This window comes from Myotis davidii, unplaced genomic scaffold (genome assembly GCF_000327345.1).
Source record: "Myotis davidii unplaced genomic scaffold, ASM32734v1 scaffold240, whole genome shotgun sequence".
Classification (NCBI taxonomy): Eukaryota; Metazoa; Chordata; class Mammalia; order Chiroptera; family Vespertilionidae; genus Myotis; species Myotis davidii.
The window spans coordinates 1,565,247-1,585,201 of NW_006292334.1; the positions used below are offsets into that span (position 1 = coordinate 1,565,247).

At 46.8% G+C, this 19,955-nt stretch overlaps 1 protein-coding gene and 1 long non-coding RNA gene across 11 annotated transcripts in view; one reads left to right on the forward strand and one right to left on the reverse strand.

Annotated features, from left to right (window-relative positions):
- TFAP2B (transcription factor AP-2 beta (activating enhancer binding protein 2 beta)) overlaps positions 1-19,955 on the reverse strand; it is a 29,397-nt gene that overhangs the window by 7,705 nt on the left and 1,737 nt on the right. For 3 of the 10 annotated variants that reach the window (XM_006765703.2, XM_006765701.2, XM_006765702.2), the window contains exons 1-6: positions 17,531-17,728; positions 16,931-17,389; positions 12,120-12,180; positions 4,115-4,334; positions 2,315-2,433; positions 18-159 (exon numbers count right to left, since the gene is read on the reverse strand). In XM_006765703.2, coding sequence (XP_006765766.1) covers positions 18-159; positions 2,315-2,433; positions 4,115-4,334; positions 12,120-12,180; positions 16,931-17,389; positions 17,531-17,689 — 1,160 coding nt within the window. In that variant the 5' untranslated portion in view covers positions 17,690-17,728. Of the gene's footprint in view, positions 1-17; positions 160-2,314; positions 2,434-4,114; positions 4,335-12,119; positions 12,181-16,930; positions 17,390-17,530; positions 17,729-18,600; positions 18,628-18,817; positions 19,840-19,955 lie in introns of those variants that run through there. The other 7 variants (XM_015565310.1, XM_006765706.2, XM_006765707.2 and 4 more) reach the window with 4 other exon arrangements.
- LOC107183399 lies at positions 13,274-18,776 on the forward strand. Its single transcript, XR_001514196.1, has 2 exons — positions 13,274-13,737; positions 18,398-18,776. It is a non-coding gene; the product is annotated as an uncharacterized LOC107183399 (long non-coding RNA).

Consider the following 19,955-nt stretch of genomic DNA (forward strand, 5'->3'; position numbering starts at 1 on the left):
GGATTTGCGACACTCACTTGGTGGCCAGCAGCATATTCTTTCGGGAGTGCAGGTCGCTGGGGTCTGTGTGCTGCCGGTTCAAATATTCAGAAACAGCTTTGGCGGGAAACTCTGTTTCGCAGATGTAGCCAAAATCCCGAGCTAAATGAACAGCTTCTCCTGCAAAAGCAGCAGCAGCAGAGGTAATCATCAGCACCCAGCCTCTCATCCTGCCGGGGCAGGAGGGGCTCCCTAGGAGGTCAATTCTTACTATTTACAGAAGAGGCCAGCTGTTGGGAGGCAAAAGCAAAGGTGTGACAGATGCCTGAAGTAAAAATGAGTCTCAGGCTGTAACTGACTTGATGGAACAAACTTTGCTCCTGCCTCTTTTTCCAGTCTCTCCCTGATTATCCTTGCAGCCATTTCTTAGTTAGGTATTCCCTGAATAGCTTCAGGGCCTCCACACCCCATGCTTTGTCTTAAGGAGAAGCTGGGCCGATATATTCAGAAGCCACTTTACAATTGCCCATAGACACTAGGTTGGATATGCAAGATAGCTACCACTCTTCTTAGTAGGATTATACCACTTTAGATAAATATTAAAAGTCTTCCTATCTTTTGTGTTTTCTTTTGTATCTTCCTATACTTGTTTTAGGAAAAAATCTCTTATTGTAACCAATATATACAAACACAAATCATGTGTGCAGATATCCACATATATTAAAGATGTCCCATATGGAACATTAAAGATGTTGTTCCATATACATCTTACACATATGAGTATTTCTATCCAGCAATGAAATATTTCTTCTCCGTGTCTGTGTCTGTTTCTAGCTACTTAGGTTTCTGGTTTCTCCTCTTCAGAGGTCCCTGTTATCGTCCTTCTACTTAAGGACTTTCGACTGCACAAAGGTGACAGGGCAGCTATAGAAAACCTGGATATCTGTGGAAGCCCCTCTCAAACAAGGCATTATCACCCTTTAAGGCACAGCCTTACTGGTTCGAGGGAAGATCCCAAACATGAAAAAGAAATACACTGAATTCTCCCATAGCCACATTATTTTTAAGGTTACTTTAATCATCATTATGACAGTAACAACAAAAGCCCAGAAATGGTGCTTGCAACAATTCATAAAACTGAAAACTGCCAACCAACTGCTGGAATTTCAGTTCCACCCTTTTCCATCCAAATCCCTGTCTTGGGTTGGGATTACCATGACTGCTTTTCAAAATGAGGACTGTGATATTACTCATTCCCTGGAGGGCAAAAAGTAAACCCCCCAGGCTGAGAGTCAACCACTAATAAATGTGGTCTGGATATCTGGTGACTGTTGCCAGTGGAGGGTAAGTTAGGGCCAGGCAACTTTGCCCTAGAGCTGGCAAAGTGTGCTGCCTATAAATGTGATGACTTCATGGTTGCTGCTTACATAGTCTCAGACCCTGTCCTCCAAAAACCAGTTCCCCACATGAGTGTCATAATCTAACACCCATGAAAATAGAAGGAAAAACATACATGTTAGCCTCTAGACAAAATTCTACAACTTCCCCCATTAGGACCATCTGGATGTATTTCCTGTCCTTTCCTCATCCCACAAATTCAACAGCAGATCCTCTTGTTCTAGACTTCAGAAGATCCTTTTTAATATATACCATAAATATCACCCCCAACCCCAAAATGATGAGCAAATAATAATGCATTTGTTGTAATTATGTTCATTAATTCATAACTGATGGATCTATATTGAAGATCGTACATGACTCCTTTCCACGTTTCCTCACGCCCTACCCAATTCTCTCCCAGGCCTTACTAAGCTGTATTTCAATAACAATAAGTCCCATGTAATCAATCAGCAGGACATAGGTCCCTGGGAGTGACATGAGTTTAAAATAACCATTGAGAATTATGAACATAATGATAGTTTCATAACTAGACAATGTATTTGCTACTCCTGATTCAGAATTAAAATCTGGGAAGGAGAAGGGGTATAGAATGGATTGCTATTTACAGTGACTCTTGCTAGAGTTCAGAGGGTATTTCAGACACTCTGCCCTGCACCTGGCAGCAGAGGTGACCCCTGCACGGCTTGTAGGCTGAACTTGAGTACTCTTCACAGCACAGGGACCCTTATAGACCTCCAGTGGCCTCTCTACAATCGCTGGCTCCCTCTAAGTAAAAAGACCTTTGAACTTCTCTCTCCACCAGTCGCTTGACATCCACTCATAAGGGCACAACAATTGCAATGATTTCCAGTTAATCATGAAATGTGTAAAATGTCAGCCTTCAGCCGACAGTTAAGCTCAGCCACTTCGTGAAATGGCCACGCGTCTTGCTTACCTTCCACCAGTGAGGTGAGTAACGTGACATTTGCTGCTTTGCGCCTGCCCGCGGGTAAATTCAAACCGATTTTTTCTAGCCTTTCCCGCAAAGATCTCCCCCCATTTTTCGATTTGGCTCTGAAATTGCAAGAATTAACATTCTGATTAACCTCGGAGTGTTCCTGAAACAAAGTTTAGACTTAGCAATCTAAAGCCCAGTGGAGCTTGAAGAGGTTTTAACTTGAGGTTAGCACATTTTCCCCCTTCCTTTTGGTTATTTGCTGACAGTTCGCTGAGGTTTGCTTAATTTCTGCAATACGGGGCATAAAAAAAATTGCGCATTTTCTTTTTTTTTTATCTCATGAGGAAAAAATGATAGCAGATGGGAATAACCAGGGCGTAGGTTGTGGGTCTAGAGAAGGTAGATGTTGCACACACTCAAGCTCTTTCCTTGTCACAGAGCCAGTTAGGTGAGCAGAGACTGGGCGAGCACAACCATGCAGTAAAGAGGAAAGAACTGGGTGGTTCAGAAAGGAGGAGGCACTGGCTGAAACAGGTGGGCCTTGCAAGGAAGGGGTCAAGAGTTGCTATAAGCCCAGCCAAGTGTGGCTCAGTGGTTGAATATCTTCGACCCCGAACTAAGAGGTCACCTGTTCGATTCCCACTCAGGGCATATAACGGGGTTGCCGCTCAATGCCCAGTGCAGGGCAGCCAATCAATGATTCTCTCTCATCATTGATGTTTCTATCTCTCTCTCCCTTCCTCTCTGAGACCAATAAAAATACTTTTTTTTTTTAAAAAAAGAGTCACTATAAAATGGAATTGGGTTAAAAGGGAAACTAATGGTGATGTTAATCATAACAACAGTAAAACTAACACTTTAGGGAGTTTAGTTATGTGCTAAACACTTTATATTATCTCACTTAATCTCATAGCAAGTTTTATACACACACGCTTAAGGCCTGGGGGTGATTGAAAGAAACTTCCACACTCTGGGGCTCAAAGGACTCACTAGAAACCTGAACCGAAGTAGAGCACGGCCACTTTTTGGAAAGAAGGTGGCCACCAACCCCTGAAATGGGATAACTAGAGAAGTTCACCTCATATAATGTCACCCTCATGTCAGTGCCATTACCAAAGGGTTCAGGCCTTGGCAGGGACTCCGGGGGAGGCTTTACATCTTAAGATAAAAGCCACCTCAACTTTCCACAAGGAGCCTACAGATTGTCTTCCTCCACTATTAGGGCGTATCTTAATGGCCCCAAGGAGTAACTATTGATACTTCTAAAGCGGTGACATTGTTATTATTGGCGGTGATATCACTGAGGAAAGAAGGTCACAAGTCTAGAACAAAGTGTTCCAAACTGTGGGGCACAGTGCATTAGCGGGTTGTGACCAACTTAGACGCCAACTGCATTTTAATCAAAATAGATTGATCACACTAACTTGCAGGTACGGAGAGGGTTGCTCTGTGAAACTTCTGTTTCAGACAAGTGTGTGTAGCTTTCAGGCCTCACTCAGGCTAGCATGCCCGGGAAGTGTCCTGGGGCTAGGAGGGAGCGGGACGCGGGCCAGGGCTGGGAAAGTGGAAGGTTCCCAGGGTCGAGCACCCCGTGGCCGAGCGAGGCAGCGCGGACCTGCAGAGCGTGAGCCGAAGGAGGCGATTGCGCCCCCGGCCCCACCACGTGCGGCCGGCAACTCCCCGCTCGCTCCGCTCTCTGGCCGCCCGGTTGCTAGGCAACCGCGTCCAGCTTCCCAGCGGTTTTGGCGAGAATCCTCTCCCCCTCGCCCCATAAAAACTAGCGTGGGGGCGTTTTACCTCCTGAGGACGCCGCCGAGGAGAGACGCATTGAGGCATTCGGGGGGCGAGAGCCGTCTCTGCACCTCCCCCACCGTTACTTTGTACTTTGAAGTGGAACTGAGCAGAGACAAGCGGCCGGGAACCGAGCAAAACACCTCGCCGGTGTTGACGGACATGCCTCCCAGGAAGCCATCTTTATTCATCATCAGAGAAGTCACAGATTTGGGAGGAACCGGAACTAAAGAGAGAGAAAAAAAAATATATGCCATAAAGGTGACCGGGTTTCGATCCTGGTGACCGGCTGATAGAATGTGTCCGTGCGTGCGCAGGGCCCGGGCCACAGGACGCGCGCGCTTAGCGGGGAGCTGGAGGAGGAAGTGTTTGTGGCGCTGCGGTGCGTTCAGAGCACTGTGTACCAGCAAATGGAAAAGCCGTCAGTCCTCTGGAAATTTACCCCGTGTGTGCAGACAGGGGAGTGTCGCCGGCCACGGCCCCCTTCGTTCCATACATACATAAAGACTCAACCCAGAGTTTGGATTGGGCTAGGGAACCCGGAAAATCCTATTCCATACTGGCTTGGCGACCTTAGACATGTCTCTGAACCTCTCTCTTGCCTGGTTTCTTCATCTGTCTCCTGAAGGTGAATTGTCACTCTGCATGATATAAAATGGTAATGCAGTGAGGCCCTCTCTCCTGTCCCGCTGGACCCAAATCCTGGTCATCACTGGAGAGGATCAAAAGGGTGGGCCCCATCAGGTGCTGTGCCCAAGACTGACCAAGTAATAAATACCATCAAGCTGGGGAGCTGGGCCCCAAAGAGCTGCTCATTTCTCTAAAATGAATCGCATTCTTTTCTACATCATAACAGCAGATTCATTTAGAAATGAACCCTAATGCTCCTCTCCAGTGCAAGCAATTCCGCAGTGACATGAATTTTGTTTACAAATTAACAGAAAGCACCGGCTGTGGCTGTTTGGAGCCCTTATGATTTACAACAGGTGCCCTGATCAATCAGCCAATCACTCTAATTCATGTGAGCTGCGGTCTTGCCTTGCCCCAGTTGTTTCATTTCGGCAAGTAATTGATAACAAACCGCACTCAAGGTATGTTTTATGCAGAAGTTAATAAGAGCTGACAGCTGGTTGCCACTGCTACCCAGGCGCACTGTGTCTCCAGCCTGTATTTCTGTTTAATTGTCTCAGTGTCATCTGCACCCCAGGCAGAGGCGGGGCTCAGCAGAACCAGAAGGCTGGGAATGAGGAACAGTGAACGGTCAACCACCCAGTTCCCTGGCACCCTTGCTCCCTCTACACTGACGAAACCCATTTGCTTTCTGCAAGCTCCAGAAGCCACTGTGCAGGCGGCTTCTCCCGACTTGCCCTACACCTTAGCTTCTTCCATTGGGTTAGGAGGCTCCAAATATTCAAGCAGTATTTGTTCATCACCAGTCCAGGAAATTTATTGAAAAGGGAGGCTTCCGTTCCCTCTTTAATAAGGACTCTGTCTCACCCTGTAATCCTGGTAGTAGAAAGAGGTGCTCTTTCTGCTATCGGGAGCCGAGAACTCTACATGTCAAACAAATTGTATAATTTCCCTAGTATCGAACAGACTAACCAGCACAATATTTTGGTAACAGCTTATTCTCTGTATCACAGATTCCAGCATTCAGACCTTCATGATTATTTAGAGCAGCAGTTCTCAATCTGTGGGTCGCGACCCCTTTGGCAGTCAAATGATCCTTTCACAGGGGTCGCTTAAGACCATCCTGCATATCAGATATTTACATTACGATTCATAACAGTAGCAACATTACAGTTATGAAGTAGCAACAAAAATAATTTTATGGTTGGGTCACAACATGAGAAACTGTATTTAAAGGGCCAGAAGGTTGAGAACCACTGATAGAGCCTCCTAAAAGCCAGGTAGGTCCCAAATCTTTCATTTACTATGAATTGTATTCAGCCCTTTAGAAAGATTTTGTGGGAGGGGGCTTTCCTAGGGCAGTGGGTGTAGGACTGAAGCATTCCCTCCTGCCAGTGCTTAGCAGATATTTTTGGATTTCTGGCTCTGTCCAGAGTCCAAGACCTTATCCCAGGGCAGATGAATGATGTCAGCTAGCAGAGTGGATCTTGTGCACTGACGTGGTGGAGGTGGTGAGTTACAGAGGGACTTCCTTCTTTCTCATTCCCCTCATCATATTCTCATCAGTGATGCCGCTTCCCACTTAAGAGGGAGCCAGTGAAAAGTTGAAGCGTGAGTATTAATTAAATTTGAGTTAAATTCACTTAATAGACAGTGATTGGGATGGGACCATCTATCATTTAATTCTCTTATACAGCATCCACATCTGTTTTAATCAATCTTATTCCTCACAGCAGTTCTGATTTCCATATGTCAGATTCATATTCAAGCATTATAAACAAGTAAGTTATGATCATGGAAACTGACATTAGATCACCTTGGAAAACTTGCCCCCAAAATACAGATTGCCCTTTGTATTTTGACATGGTATGAGCTGTAGAAATAAACTGTATAAAAATCTCACACTTGCTACTCAGCAACATTTTCATATTTAAATACTACTTAGAATATTTTAACAGAAGAAACCCCACTCATCTAAACATAGTAAGCTCAGTTCCTAGTTCCTGGATAACTGGATATCTCCTGAGGATTGGAATTGTACCTGCTTCTCACAGCCCCAGATGCCAGATCTCTTAAAGAGCCAGGCCTTTAGAGACACTTTATAACTTGCCCTCTAATTTCACTATTGTTAATTGCCTGCTTTACCTGACAAGAGCTATTTCCTTTGGGGAATGTGTATTGCTCCCTCCCGTGGGCTGTACCTTCCTTTCCACATATACATTATCACCTAAATATCACCAATCCAGTCAGCTTCTGTCAGCACACTGCTGTCTGGGGGAGAAGGGGGAGGAGTTTTTTGTTTGTTTTTATCCATAAACAACTATTTGAACAGACATGCATCAGATATTTCCATTTTTAAATTTAAGTGTCCGTCATAGTCCTATCCTGTATTTTCTCAACCTCAGGTTACAAACCTCTTTTCCACCGGGACCTTAGCATTGGTCACCTGGACTAGAGCCTACACATTTCTAGTCCCAACTTTCCTGTAAGTCCATAGCACTGTTATCATCTACCTTCCCCTCCACTCTCACACCTCCTTAGCTCAGCTGATTAATGCCATATTTTATTCTTGGTCTTTTCCCTTCTGCTTTCCTCCAGTTTATCAATAAACCCAGGGAGCAACAGGGCCCGGTTGATTTGTTAGTAATTATGAGTACACTGTTCCTGCTCACGGAACCCAGAGATGACTAAGATAGGTTTAAAGCGACAGCAGGAAATGGTAAGGAAATGGAGCATAGCAAAACTCAGCACGAAGCTTTCAGTTCTTTACATGTTTACAATTTTCTGTGCATACATTAAAACTGTTTTGTGGTGTGTGTTTTTTTTTCTCTCTTCAGTTCTCAGTTGGATGGCATGGCCAACTTCTGGATGTAACACCCTCAAAACTTGCTCCCCCTCCTCCCTTTTCCCTTGCATTATTTTGGGGAGAAGGAAAAGGTTTAAAAACTGAATAGTATTCCATTACTGTGATTGGAGTTTTATTTAAGAAAGAGGAAGAAAAATGATTAGAAGGAATATTATTTATTAGTGGACTATATAGAGCCAAAGTGTTAATAGGCTAGCTCTTAATCTGTATTCGTTAAACTTAAGTGTGAAATTGTAGCTTTTAGATCTTTGTGTTTGACTGGAAACAGACCCTCTTAATCTGATCTGCTGGGGGGGAGGGGGGGAAGGAAGAAATAGATTCAAGGGCTAAGTCCTTCTGAAAGGTACATGGGCTTAGATATGTAAACTATACCAGGAAGCCTCCAAGAGGTTGAGCATTGCTTGAAATAATTACTTCTCACCAACAGAGCACCCCTTTCCTTACACTTGCATTGTTTCTCATCTACCAGAGGGCTAAATTTTATTCCAAATGTATATGTAACAATTGTACAAAATGAGGACTGAAATCCTGGAAAGAAAAATAAAAGGACTCCCACAAAGAAAGCTGGAACATAAGAAAAGCTGCAGACATCCAGAGCTAGCACCCTTTAGGGACAAAGTCTAAAGAGGCTAGAAACTGAGTTGGGTCCCATGGCTTACTCAACGCGTGGGACCTTGAGAAAGTCATTGACCGACCCTCTGTGTTCCCACACCGGAGGTGGGGTGGGGTGGGGTGTGGAAGAAGCCTGTCTAACCTTCCCAGCTTTGAAATTCTATGCACTCTGATTCCTCCCTGGGTGGCTGGAATGTATCTCAGAGTTCCTACTTGAATCAAGAGGGATCCAAGTCAGCTCTGGAAACTCACACCTTTTCAGACTCTCAGTCCTTTTGACCTTTGAGGGCAGAAGGAAGAATCCCAGCAGAACCTACTGTAATTGAAATTGGCAAATTCTCTATTCTCCCCCACCCAAAAGAAAATCCGCACCGATCAAGGTGTTTTTGTGGGGAAGGAGCCAGAACTAACGGGGAAAAGGGAGAGAATGGAGGTTACACTGAAACTAACCAAACAGGATATCCCTAAGACCAACGAAAATGCCCCACAGTCACATTTGGACCTTGGACTCCAGCCACACGAGCCTTTCCAAGAAATCCCAGCATTTTTTTTTTCCTGATGCCTAAGGTGTGTAACCAATTGCATATTGGCCTCTGATTGTACCAAAACCTTTTCTTCTTAAAATCTAGGTGAGACTTTTTTTTTTTTAATTAGTCTGTAGGATGTTGGCAGTGATCATGGTATTAGCTGGGCACCCCCACCCCCAACCAGCCCGGATTCCCAATCCTAATGGAACTGAGAGTTAAGAATTATTTTTTAATGTCTCGTTGGATTTTTAGACTGTTAATGTACCGAATCCTTCTCATTATTACTTTATTGATTGCTCATTGACCAGCCCCCTTCAAATCGTATTAACCACCCTCTGCCGGTTTAGATTAGGAGAGTTTAAAAAGCACCTTTCATTACTCCCACCCCCGCCCCCCACTCCTGCCATGGAGTTGAGACCCTGAGACTTGGCAGCTTAATGGGAGCTCTAATGGGGCAGCTAAGAGGAGAGGGGCCACGGTCCCTGCCGATTGCATTAATAGCTCAAAGGGGGCCAATCCAGAAAATTAGCCGTAAACGAGCTCTGGAGATCCTCAAATGAAAGAGCCATTTATCACGCTGGCTACCTTCACTCCACTCGTTTGCTCTCTCTACTGGGAACAACTCATTTCCTCTTAACTAAATTACTTCAGAAATGTCAGCTAAGCCCAGATAGCAAACATAACGAGAGAGCTAGCCTATAATCTATGGGGTGATATCAACACGGCTGAAAAATTGGAGTGGTCAAATTTTAAAAGTGGGGTGTCTTTCCATAATGAGAGAGAGAGAGAGGGGGAGAGAGATCCTTTCTACCTAAAATTTCCCAGCTTCATAAACACAGGCAGAGGCACCCAAACCTGCCTGGGCCAGTTGGGGCAATTTTACTAACAAGGTAGAATTTTTAAAAATCTCTTTAAAAGCCCATTAGAAAATAAATCAAGCAACCGAGCCCCCTGCCAGTTGTTGAAATTTAGAATATTTTGTTCAGAAAATGTTCTTACCTCCTCTTTTATGAAATTAATCTTTTGGAGACATCCCTCAAAAGGTGGGGGGTGGGGGTGGGACAAAGATGGAGACCAAAGAGCAGAGCAGGAGCTAATGAACTAACTCATAACCTTATTTTAAGTGGTACATAGTAACTTACAAAAGCCAATCAACCACTTACTCCTATTTCACCCATGACTCTCCAAAACTAAAAATATGATATTGGGATCTTTTCTTCATGCAATAATAAAGCAAATACCTAAAATATTAAATAATGGAGTAAACCTAACACTTCCTATTCATACCACACCCCCTAAATCAATAAAGTGACAAGGGTGCCACTTAGATGTTTTAAGCTGCACATTATTTAAAAAAAAAAAAAAAACCAACCTTTTAGGGCCATAACAAGTACTGCATGTTTCCAAAACAAAACCAGTATCTTTAGTCAATATCCTCCTTTTCTTATTCCTGAAGATACCTTCACGCATAAATATTCACATTCTGATGACAAACACATACAAGCCCTGAAAGGAAAGCCTCACACATCTGAGAATACAGTGGGGCCTTGACTTACGAGTGTCCCGACTAACGAGTTTTTTGAGATACCAGCTGTCTCTCCGCTGATTTTTTGCATTGAGTTGATAGAGTAATTTGAGTTAACGAGCTCCTTAACGAGCTCGGTCTGCGAACGAATTAAACTCGTAAGTCAAGGCCCCACTGTATGTTCAGCTCCCTTTGGTTGGGCAAGCTAAATTCCAATTATGTTTATTTAGGCCTGGCTATGAATAACATTTCTGATTGGTCATCTGTTGGCATGCCCCACTGCTAGCCCAAATGCTGCTTCTAGGATCTGGAACTCTGAGCTAAGGATTCTGGCTTTCCATGAAAATGGATGGGAACTAAAACAGAAAGAAACAAAAGCAGCCAATGAAGAATTACACCTCCCATCCCCTTCCCCCCCCACCCCACCCCCATTAACCAGCAATTAACCAAAAGAGAAGACCCAAGAGGAAATGGTGAAAGTGAGCTGTCAGCACAGTTGCAAATCTAAGCAACCAGACACTGGAGCAAACCCAAAAGCTGGCATTAAAAACTGAAGAAACGATACTATCTAAAGAAGAGAGGGAGAGATATTTAAAGCAACGCTTAAGTAGTTTTGCCCCAAACCTTTCTAATCTTTGGTCATTCCAAAGCCAAATGGCATCATTTTAAGCTTCCACCTCCCAGCTCCCACCTCTCAGAGCTACTTTCCCTGCCTTTTGTAAAAGAAGACAATATAGAATGCCTCACCCTTCTTGGAATCCTCACTTCACAACCCTCCTACTCTATCAGCTTGACTCTGGATTATTTTCCAAAACATCTTTCATTGTTTTTGTGCAAGTCATGTGGCTCCCATGAATCATAAATGACTGAGGCTGGGGCTTGTTGACACCAAACAAGGACAGGTCTTCTCCAGCATAGATAAGAAAGGGTTACGGTAGTTAGAATTGTATCTCCAAACACCAGTTCTTGTGATAATTAAAGATCGTTCTGTTTACACATTCAAGCTCCTAAATCTGTGGCATGTGAGTGACATTGGGGCCTTGCGACAGCCACACTAATCGCCACGCGTTCTCTCAGTGACAGTCAGAGAAGAAGGGGAAAAATGAAGCAGCTGCAATACGCCCGAAATGAGTTATTGTAATTACATTTAATTAGTTTAATTAGTTAATTATTTTGCTTACAGCTGTACAAGAGACTGCAAACATTTGTTAATATCGCATGCCCTTTAACAGTATGGGGTGATTCCACAGTCACACTAAATCATGAACGCATATGTAGGAAGACTTAGAAATGTGCATTGGCTGGCTCGGCTTCTCAGGATGCGCATATTTAGCGACACATTTGGCACAATTAAACAAAATAAGGAACAACTCGTAAAACACAGAGTCCTGGGAACAGACAGAGTACCACCGAAAAAACCAAATGCAAAAACGAGGAGAGAGGGCACCGTCTCAATGGCCTAGGATTCAGTTCAGCAAACTCCAGTTATCAATGAAATAATTCCAGTACATTTTTGAAAGCAGTGTTTCCCAGCTAGTTCCATACATGATGGTAGTGCAATTATTTGAGAGAGTATTTAGAATTGCTACCAAATGTACCAGGAGAGAAATGGCAATAGTCTCTGTCCCTCTGTCTCTCTCATCCGGGTTTCTGCCTGCGGTTTTGTTTTTCCCTCCTCCCCCCATTTCCTTCTTCCCGACATGCCCTTTCACCCAGACAGCCGCTGTTCTGTAATTGTGAACAAACATTTGTGTCTTATAAAATAATGAATTGCCCAAAGTGAAAACTCATCATGAAGACCATGAATGCACAGGAGAACTCTGGTTACTTTTGGGGGGAAATAATCCATACCTTTTTTTATGACAGACTGGTCCAATAGATTCATGCCGCTGTTATTGGCATCTTCAACTGACTGTGAATATAAAAACATCACTATTCAAATTGACTGGATATTAAAGAATCGCACACATAAATCATGTCATTCCAAACTGGAGTGTCTGTTATTTCCATTTATATTAATTCACAAAGGGAGGTTTTATTATTATCATTATTATCTCCAAATCGACATTGAGATGAAATTCACCCAAATTATACATTCTTCCCATGAAAGAAGAGGAAAAAGGAAACTGGGAGAGTCATCTGGGATGTGGTATTGGTTCAGTTATTATATTCAACACAGATATTACATAGACATATAAACTTTTATATAATTTGCTCTTATGAATTGTGAAAATTTGGCAACCGCTGAAAGATTTCCGCCAATATTAGTGAGAGCAATTTCAGTTTTCTATTCTATCCCTGCACATCTTAACTCCAGAATCATTTCACAAATACATAACAGTTTACATTATGGGATTTTAATTAAAGTCTGAGCAATTTGGAATGGAATGCAAACAGCAACACATAGGAACATGTTTGCAAGCCCCCAGGACCGCACACCCACTGCAGTCCATACACATCCCGAGCGCTGTGACCTTCCTGCCATATAGCAGTCCCTCCGAGGAACCTGCACAATTTGCTCCCCTCTCAACCCAGCTGCCCAGCAGCAGGAAGCACACCTGTTAGGAAGGCAGTCACTACAGGTACACAGACACACACACAGGCCCGGATGCTCCCAGTCAGCACCTGGCGATTGGCAAGAGCATTCATCTTCTGTGCCACAGTTTCATCCCCCAGGAGGCAAGCTTCCACCCTGGGTGTTGGCAGCACTTCTGAGGGGAAATAGCTGTTGGAATGGGTTTCTGTCTGGCTGTGCACCCCTGGGCCTCCAAAAGCAGCGGGCTCCCTTCCCCGCCCCTGCAATGAGGATAAATGCTGGGTCCTTCTGAAATGGACAACTGCTTTCCTGGGTCCACAGGATCCAATCTAAGCTTGGACCAATTCCTCACCCATTGTACAGAGAAGTCCAAAGCGAAGGGCCCGGAGCGAGGCGGAGTTTTTACAGCACCCCCCCACCCCCTCCCTCCTGCTGCATCCCCGACAAGGTGTGTGCTCCTCACAGGGGAGAGACTGCCGGCCCCAAACAAGCAGCGCGTTCGAAACTAGAGATGAGATGATCTAATCGTGGAGGGGGCATGTTACTCTGTTTCTTTGGGTATTTAATAGTCAGTCACTCCTCCGTTCTCGGAAAGGTGAGGGAAATTGTTATTCGCAGTAAGAACCGTTTTTCCAAGTTGCAACATGCCAGGCACATCTTAAGAAACAGCAAAAAGCCTTTAAAAAAAAAAAAACCGACTTCATGGAACTTGTTGGAAACTCCTCAAGAGACCCTACCACACGTGCGCGCGCGCGCACACACACACACACACACACACACACACACACGATTCACGGCTCTCTGTGCCCACGTGTCTACAGTGGCGACGTGTCCACGCAGGACCAGAGCATTCGCCTGTGTCCGGGGGCGGGCAGAGCCCCGCGATCTCACGCGCACGGACCAGCGCGCCCCCCACACCTCGCCCTCACGTCGGTACGTAAATATGTATATACGCCTCATCAGCGACGTGGGGTAGTTGTGGTAGTTAATGAGAAGGCTCTTGTCTGATTTTCTATCTAATTACGGCCGCCTGCTGGGTTTTTGTACAGGATATTCACGCAGCATGCTGGCGCTTAATCGTCACAGGGAGGATCGTAAAGATTTAATTAGGACTGCATGCGGAAGCGCAGAAAAACAACTCAGACTCGTAATTACTAGACTTCTTTAGTTAAAAGTGATACCAGGGGTTGCTTTAAGACACTGGGGTGTGTGGGAGTGAGTGTGTGTGCCTGTGTGTGTGTGGGGGGGGGTGCGCGTGCGCGCGTTGGGAGGTTTGACGGAACATCCTCATGTGTTTATACTCATGGGTGGTAGAGGTGATGAGAGGTGAGAGAGCAACTGATGGGAAGAAGAAAAGAGGTGTTCCTGGTAACTAAACAAACTCCAAACGAGGTGTCATCTCAGTCCCTCTTTCTTTCTGATGCTGTTTGTTCTAAGTTTTTTTTTAAACACTGCCCCCCACCACCAACACACACACACACACACACACACACACACACACAGTGGGTGAAATGTAGCATACCCAGAACCCAAGCAGCGATTTGCTAGTTTAATAGCCCCTGTGAGTAAATTGAAATAGAAATTGACAGGGTTTTATAGTTTCATTTAAAAAAATATTAGGAGCATTTGGTTAATTAGCTCTCCTCTTCTCTCATGGTTGGGGCGGTGGCCATGAGTGTGTGTGTGTGTGTGTGTGTGTGTGTGTGTCACACCTCAGCCCCCCAACCCTTGGCCAGATGAGGACCCCTGGTTGTGAAGTCCGCCAGCAGGCAGCACTCTTCGGGATCTGTCTGGTTGGTGGGCGGGGTGGGGTGGGGGTCCAGAACACACACTAGGCCTTTGAGACTGATCCAGTGACTACAGCCCAGCCCTGTGGAACCCCGCGCAGCAAGCCCATTCTGGCTGCAGGGAACTTTGAGACCCAGCAGGTTCCTGTAACTTTGGGCCCCCCAAGCTCCAGATCCTGAAGCTGGAAATGGAACCTCTGGATCCTGGGCTCTGGTCTTGGATACATCTCCTCTCCCCAGTCTTTGTCATCCACCCTGTGTCAAGACAAGCACACCTCACGAGATGGGCCCCATCTGGGAATGGTGCGGGATGTATCCTTCGCCATCCTTAGCACCGGGACCATCCACACAAAGTCCCCAGAGCCACCCCACTTCCCCGGACTCCTGGCTGGGATGCTTCTGGGGAAGGAACTGGGTAGAGGTGGGGTGGGGAACCCGTGAGGCTGGGCCTGCACCGGCTCCCCACTGAACTACCTTAGTCTCTGTGGTCTGTGTTCCCATCTGCAGCAGCTGGGCCCACTGGCCACGCTTTGACAGGGGTGTTCTCCCAAATGCTAGCCCCATTTTTCTCTCGCCCTTCACATTTGGCCAAACACCCAAAACACTCAAAGCGCCTCACAATGATCTCTTTCTTTAACATCTAAAACCAAATAAATCCGTTCCCTCTTTGGGGGGAATTCCTCTGTTGGGTCACCTGAGCCACTCGGCCAGCAGGGTGGGGGTGAAGTGACAGCCAGTGTCAGCACTGCCAACAGCAATGGTGATGAGCTGATCCACTTTCATTATCTAGCACTCTGAACCGTACTCAGAAAGGTTAATTTAAAAACTCCTTCCCCCCAGACACACATCACTCCAATGCATTAAAAAAACCACAACTATTAAATATTTCTTTTCTCATATGATATTCTGAAATGAGCATGATCTCCAGACAGGGACAGTCAAGCTCGATTAAATCAACAAAACTATCATTCTTATTACGGTGGGTAAATTCAGCCACAAATCAGGTGAGACCGTCATTTTTTGGAAACAATAAATAACTGAATTTCCTTTAAAACAGCAAACCATCACAGACTACCCACAGACAGCATTTGATGCTGCCACCGCATTTTAACTGTTCAGCATACATTTTTTTCTTCATCAAAATAGAGAGGAAGGACTTGTGCACCCTTTTCCCTTTCCCATTTTGTTTTTCTTTGCCTCCGAGGTATGCCTACCATCATGCACCAAGTATACAACTATGCCAAGGAGACCAAAGTGTCAATTAAATACCTTTCAACCATATTTATCTTTTCTGGAGACTATTTAAACTAAAGAGCCAAAGGAGACCTGCTTAGAATCACCCAGACAGGTTTTAAAAAGCATTTCTTTGATGTCTCTTTGTTTAGTTGAATCAAGTATTCTCAACCAAATCAGGCTCCATTGTGTAGGTTGCAGATGGGATGGTGTGGGGTAGGGGCAGTGTTTTGAGCCTTTTGTTTTAAGAAATAAACACGTGATGCCTTTCCATGGGAATGGTAACATTGAGGAGGAAGAGTATTAATGGAAGGGGAGGGTTGAGAGGGACCTGGAGAATATTGCTCCACAGGCATTTAAGGGACCGAAAGGTGAACAGGACCTCTCAAATCGTAGTTGTGGTTGTGGACTCTCAAAACAGAATTGTGGCTCTCTGGGTCTCTCCCACAAATATTCCATTTCTTGGGTGATGGTTCTGGAATTCAAACACCTTGGCAAAGGGACCTGCAGGTTATGGGACATTCTAAGGGATACCTGGCTTGGATCAAGGCAGCCCATGTTTTTCTTCCAATGTGCCCTGTCATGCTTAACCAAGGCTTTGCAAATCCAGCAGAACCTCTGAGCCTACAGAGGACCCTCTGCCTCTGTGCAGTAGCCCCAGCCCCTAGGCAGCTGGGTCTTCACCTGCCCAGTCCTGGGGCCAGGCCCACTCCAGGACGGGCTGGGCCAGGCGGTGCAGTGGGGAGGGTCCCCAGGTCGCTCACACAACACGCCAGCGAACAGGAAGGGGCCGGTAGCAGGAAGGCGAGACAAACACATCCAGCCTTGATGCTGATGATGCTAAACGATCAAGCCACACACACCTATTTCCCTCCTTCATGATTTCATTCCTAGCGGTTCTACTTTCATAATCGGACCTCCAGACATCGCCACTAGAGAGCCACACACGTCCCTACAGACAGAAACAGTTACACATGCTGTGTCCAGCGGGTCCCTAAAGATGCAGACCACCTCCCCCAGGAGACAGCCCCCTCCCCCGCCGCTCCCCTCTCCCGGAGCCTTCGCGATGCATCTACTGTCCTTTTCGTGTGTTCGGGGGTGGTTACCTGGACGTCTTCCATGCCGGGGTGGCCGAGGCCGTGCAGCGAGAGGCTGTCACCCATGCCCGCGTCCAGGCCGTGATGCGCCGAGTGCAGCAGCACGTCGGGCCGGCGGACCGAGTGATAGTCCCTCCGGGGGTCGAGGCCCGAGAGCTGGGGCAAGGCGGCCCGGGGCTGGGGCAGGAGAGAGCCGGCTTCCGAACCCACTTCTTGCCGCTGCCGTTGCCCCCAGGGGTGCTGCTGGGGCTGGTGCAGGGGGTTCAGGGAGTAGGGGTCGTTGACGTGGGAGTAGGGGTCCTGGCTCTGGTGGTAGGGGAGCGGCTGGTAGGGGGGCGGAAAGTAGGGCGGCTGGAAGTCGGACGACGGGGTGTGGGACAGCGGCGGGGCGCTCGAGTAAGGTCCTTGGGACACCGAGCCCAGCTGGGAGAGCCGAGAGCTGTGGCTCGGGACGCCATCGTGCCGGTCCTGGGAGCCGAGAGAAAGGGAGAGAGAGAGAGAGAAAAGAGAAGGGGAAGAGGAAGAAGGAAAAAAAAATACAAGCGACAAATGGAGAACCGGCTTCAGTGCTTCTTCCCCGGACGGGGGAGGCAGGAGTCTGAAACTTACACGGCCAAGTTGACTCAGAGGGCGAGTGATCTTCAGCAATTCCAAAGGCAAGGCTTTGGGGGGCAGGGGATGGGGAGAATCACCCACACAACCGACATCGGAGCCTTCCGTGGGGAGTGCAAAGCCAGCAAAAAGGGCGAGGGGGAAATCGCTGTGCATGGGGTGAGGTTCTCAAGTCCTTCGTTAAAAATAGAGCCGGCTTACAGATCGTCTTTGCTCTTCTGGGTGTTTAGGGCAATCGTTTCTAACTCTGCCAGGGTTCCCAAGCACAACAGATGAAACTGCACCCTGTCAGCTGTCCTGCTCCTCCAGTTCAAAACCAACTTCTTCCTTCACTGGCAACCCGGGGGAGGGGGGGGGGCGCCCGAGGGACTCCCCACACCGCCCGACAATTCCAGGAGCTGCGAGGAATCTGTGTGATCTGGGTCCCCAGTCCCCCCTCCCGCCCCAAGAGGAATGAAGTGAAATCGTGTTTGATTGAAATGGATCTCATTAGGAATCACATCCTAAGCCCCTGTGAAGTTGAGCTGTGGTTTGCAGGAGCTATTTCGAAGGTTGCCTTTCTCTATCTAATGCTATTAGATACTCCAGGGTGTGAAAATGAAGGGCTTGAGGTTGGAAGGAGGGGAAATAAAAAAAGCCCAGAACTCCCTGTTGGTCCTATCTGGAGTGGTAAACTCAGTGGAAAAAAAAAAAAGAGGAGGTCTGTGTGAGAGAGAGAAGGGTGTTGAAGTTTCTCCCTCTCCGCTGTGCAAATGCCACGGTAAAGTCCCTGTGTTTCTTTTTGGAGAAACAGTCACCTCAATTTCTAAACTGCAGTGGCAAATGAAAAGTTTTCTCTTTGGTCCCCCCTCCTCCCCTCCCCAGCTGACTCCAAGAGCTCAGACGGAGAACACACAATGCAAGAGAAGCAGCTGCAGCCTCGTCCAATTATGGTGCTAAATTACCAAGCCAAAGGCGCTCCGAGGAAGACAGAGACAGAGAGAGTGAGACACGCACACAGAGACGGAGAGACGCAGAGAGACAGCGAGGGAGCATGCAGTTCTGGTACAACGTGAATCCAAACTCACCATGGATGAATAGGTGTGGACTAACATCTGGAAAAAAAAGCCTGGTTACTGCTCAAAATCAAACAATGATTTCCAAAAAAAAAAAAAAAAATCAAGGAGTCCAGCAAAGACACAAGCTGGACACAGAAGCCGAGCTTGAAGTGTTTCCAGGGCCAGCCATCAAAAAAAAAAAAAAATGCCCCCCCCCCCCAACAAGATTGGCACTGCCGTCACACACAGAGCTCTTCACCGGTCTCTTGCTGTCTTTTTGGCCTTTTTTTTTTTTTTACTTCTGCCTTTTTTTCCCCCCGGGCTCCAGAAGCCGTCCTCTTCCACCCGCAGCTGGGCTCAGACTGCTCCGGCGCCCCTTCCTCCCTCCGCTTGCCTACACCGCCTCATAATAATTGATATTCATGACTATTAATATTACACGAGTACTTTAAAGGGAGAATGGAGGACAAATGGAGCGTGAAGCAGCAGCCAGCGCAGAGCTCCCCTACTATTGTAAATGACGTTCATTCAGTGGAGAATTACTAGATGTAATCAGAGGGGGCTGGCAGAGGCGGACGGGGGAAAAAGTTTAGCAGGAAAGAGGCAGAACTTCAAGGGACTGAGCTGGGGACAGCCGCCCCGCAGAGCAACCTCTGTTTCCTGGGACAGGGCAGTGAGGGAGAGCATCGCAGGGGGCTGGTGTAGCAGGAGGAGTCCCGGTTCCTGGAGAGGGACTTTCCTGATGGGAAGCACGGATCGCCCCGAGGTGCTTGGTGTGCAGATTAAAAAGCAGAATAAGAAGGCGTTGTCTCAGCGCTTGGAGGGGAGAGGAGAGGAAGCCGGTGGGCCCGGTTGTTTACAGTGATGTGTGCGGACATCCACCGGACCTTGGAGATGGTGCTTACGTGTTAGAGGACAGAGGCGACATGGGGGCTCGTGCAGCCGTCCCCGCTTTAATGCTCACACACTGAGTCTGTGAGTTTTACCTCAATTTAAAATACATGCCATCAATCTTCAGGCACACTAAACCTATCCTTTCCCCAAAGCCAGGGGCAACAGAAAACCTTTTCGGATATTTCAGGAACCCGTTCGACTGGCTTGACTGCCATTTCTGTTAAAGTTCAACCTTCCTCCCAACTTAAATGGGCTCCTTCCACCAGGCTGCGGGCTCTCCTCTATTTTTCAGCACAAAATTTAGCAGCTGGGAGTACCTGCAATGTTCTCTGTCTCTCTCTCCTCTCTCTCTCTCTCTCCTCCCCCCCTTTATTCTCTTCCCCTCTTCCACGCCACCCCTGTCTCTTCCCCTCGCCCTCCCTTCTTTCTTCTCCCCCCTCCTTGATCATTTAGCCAGTTGACTTTTCACAATCGAAGAACGAGTGATGCCC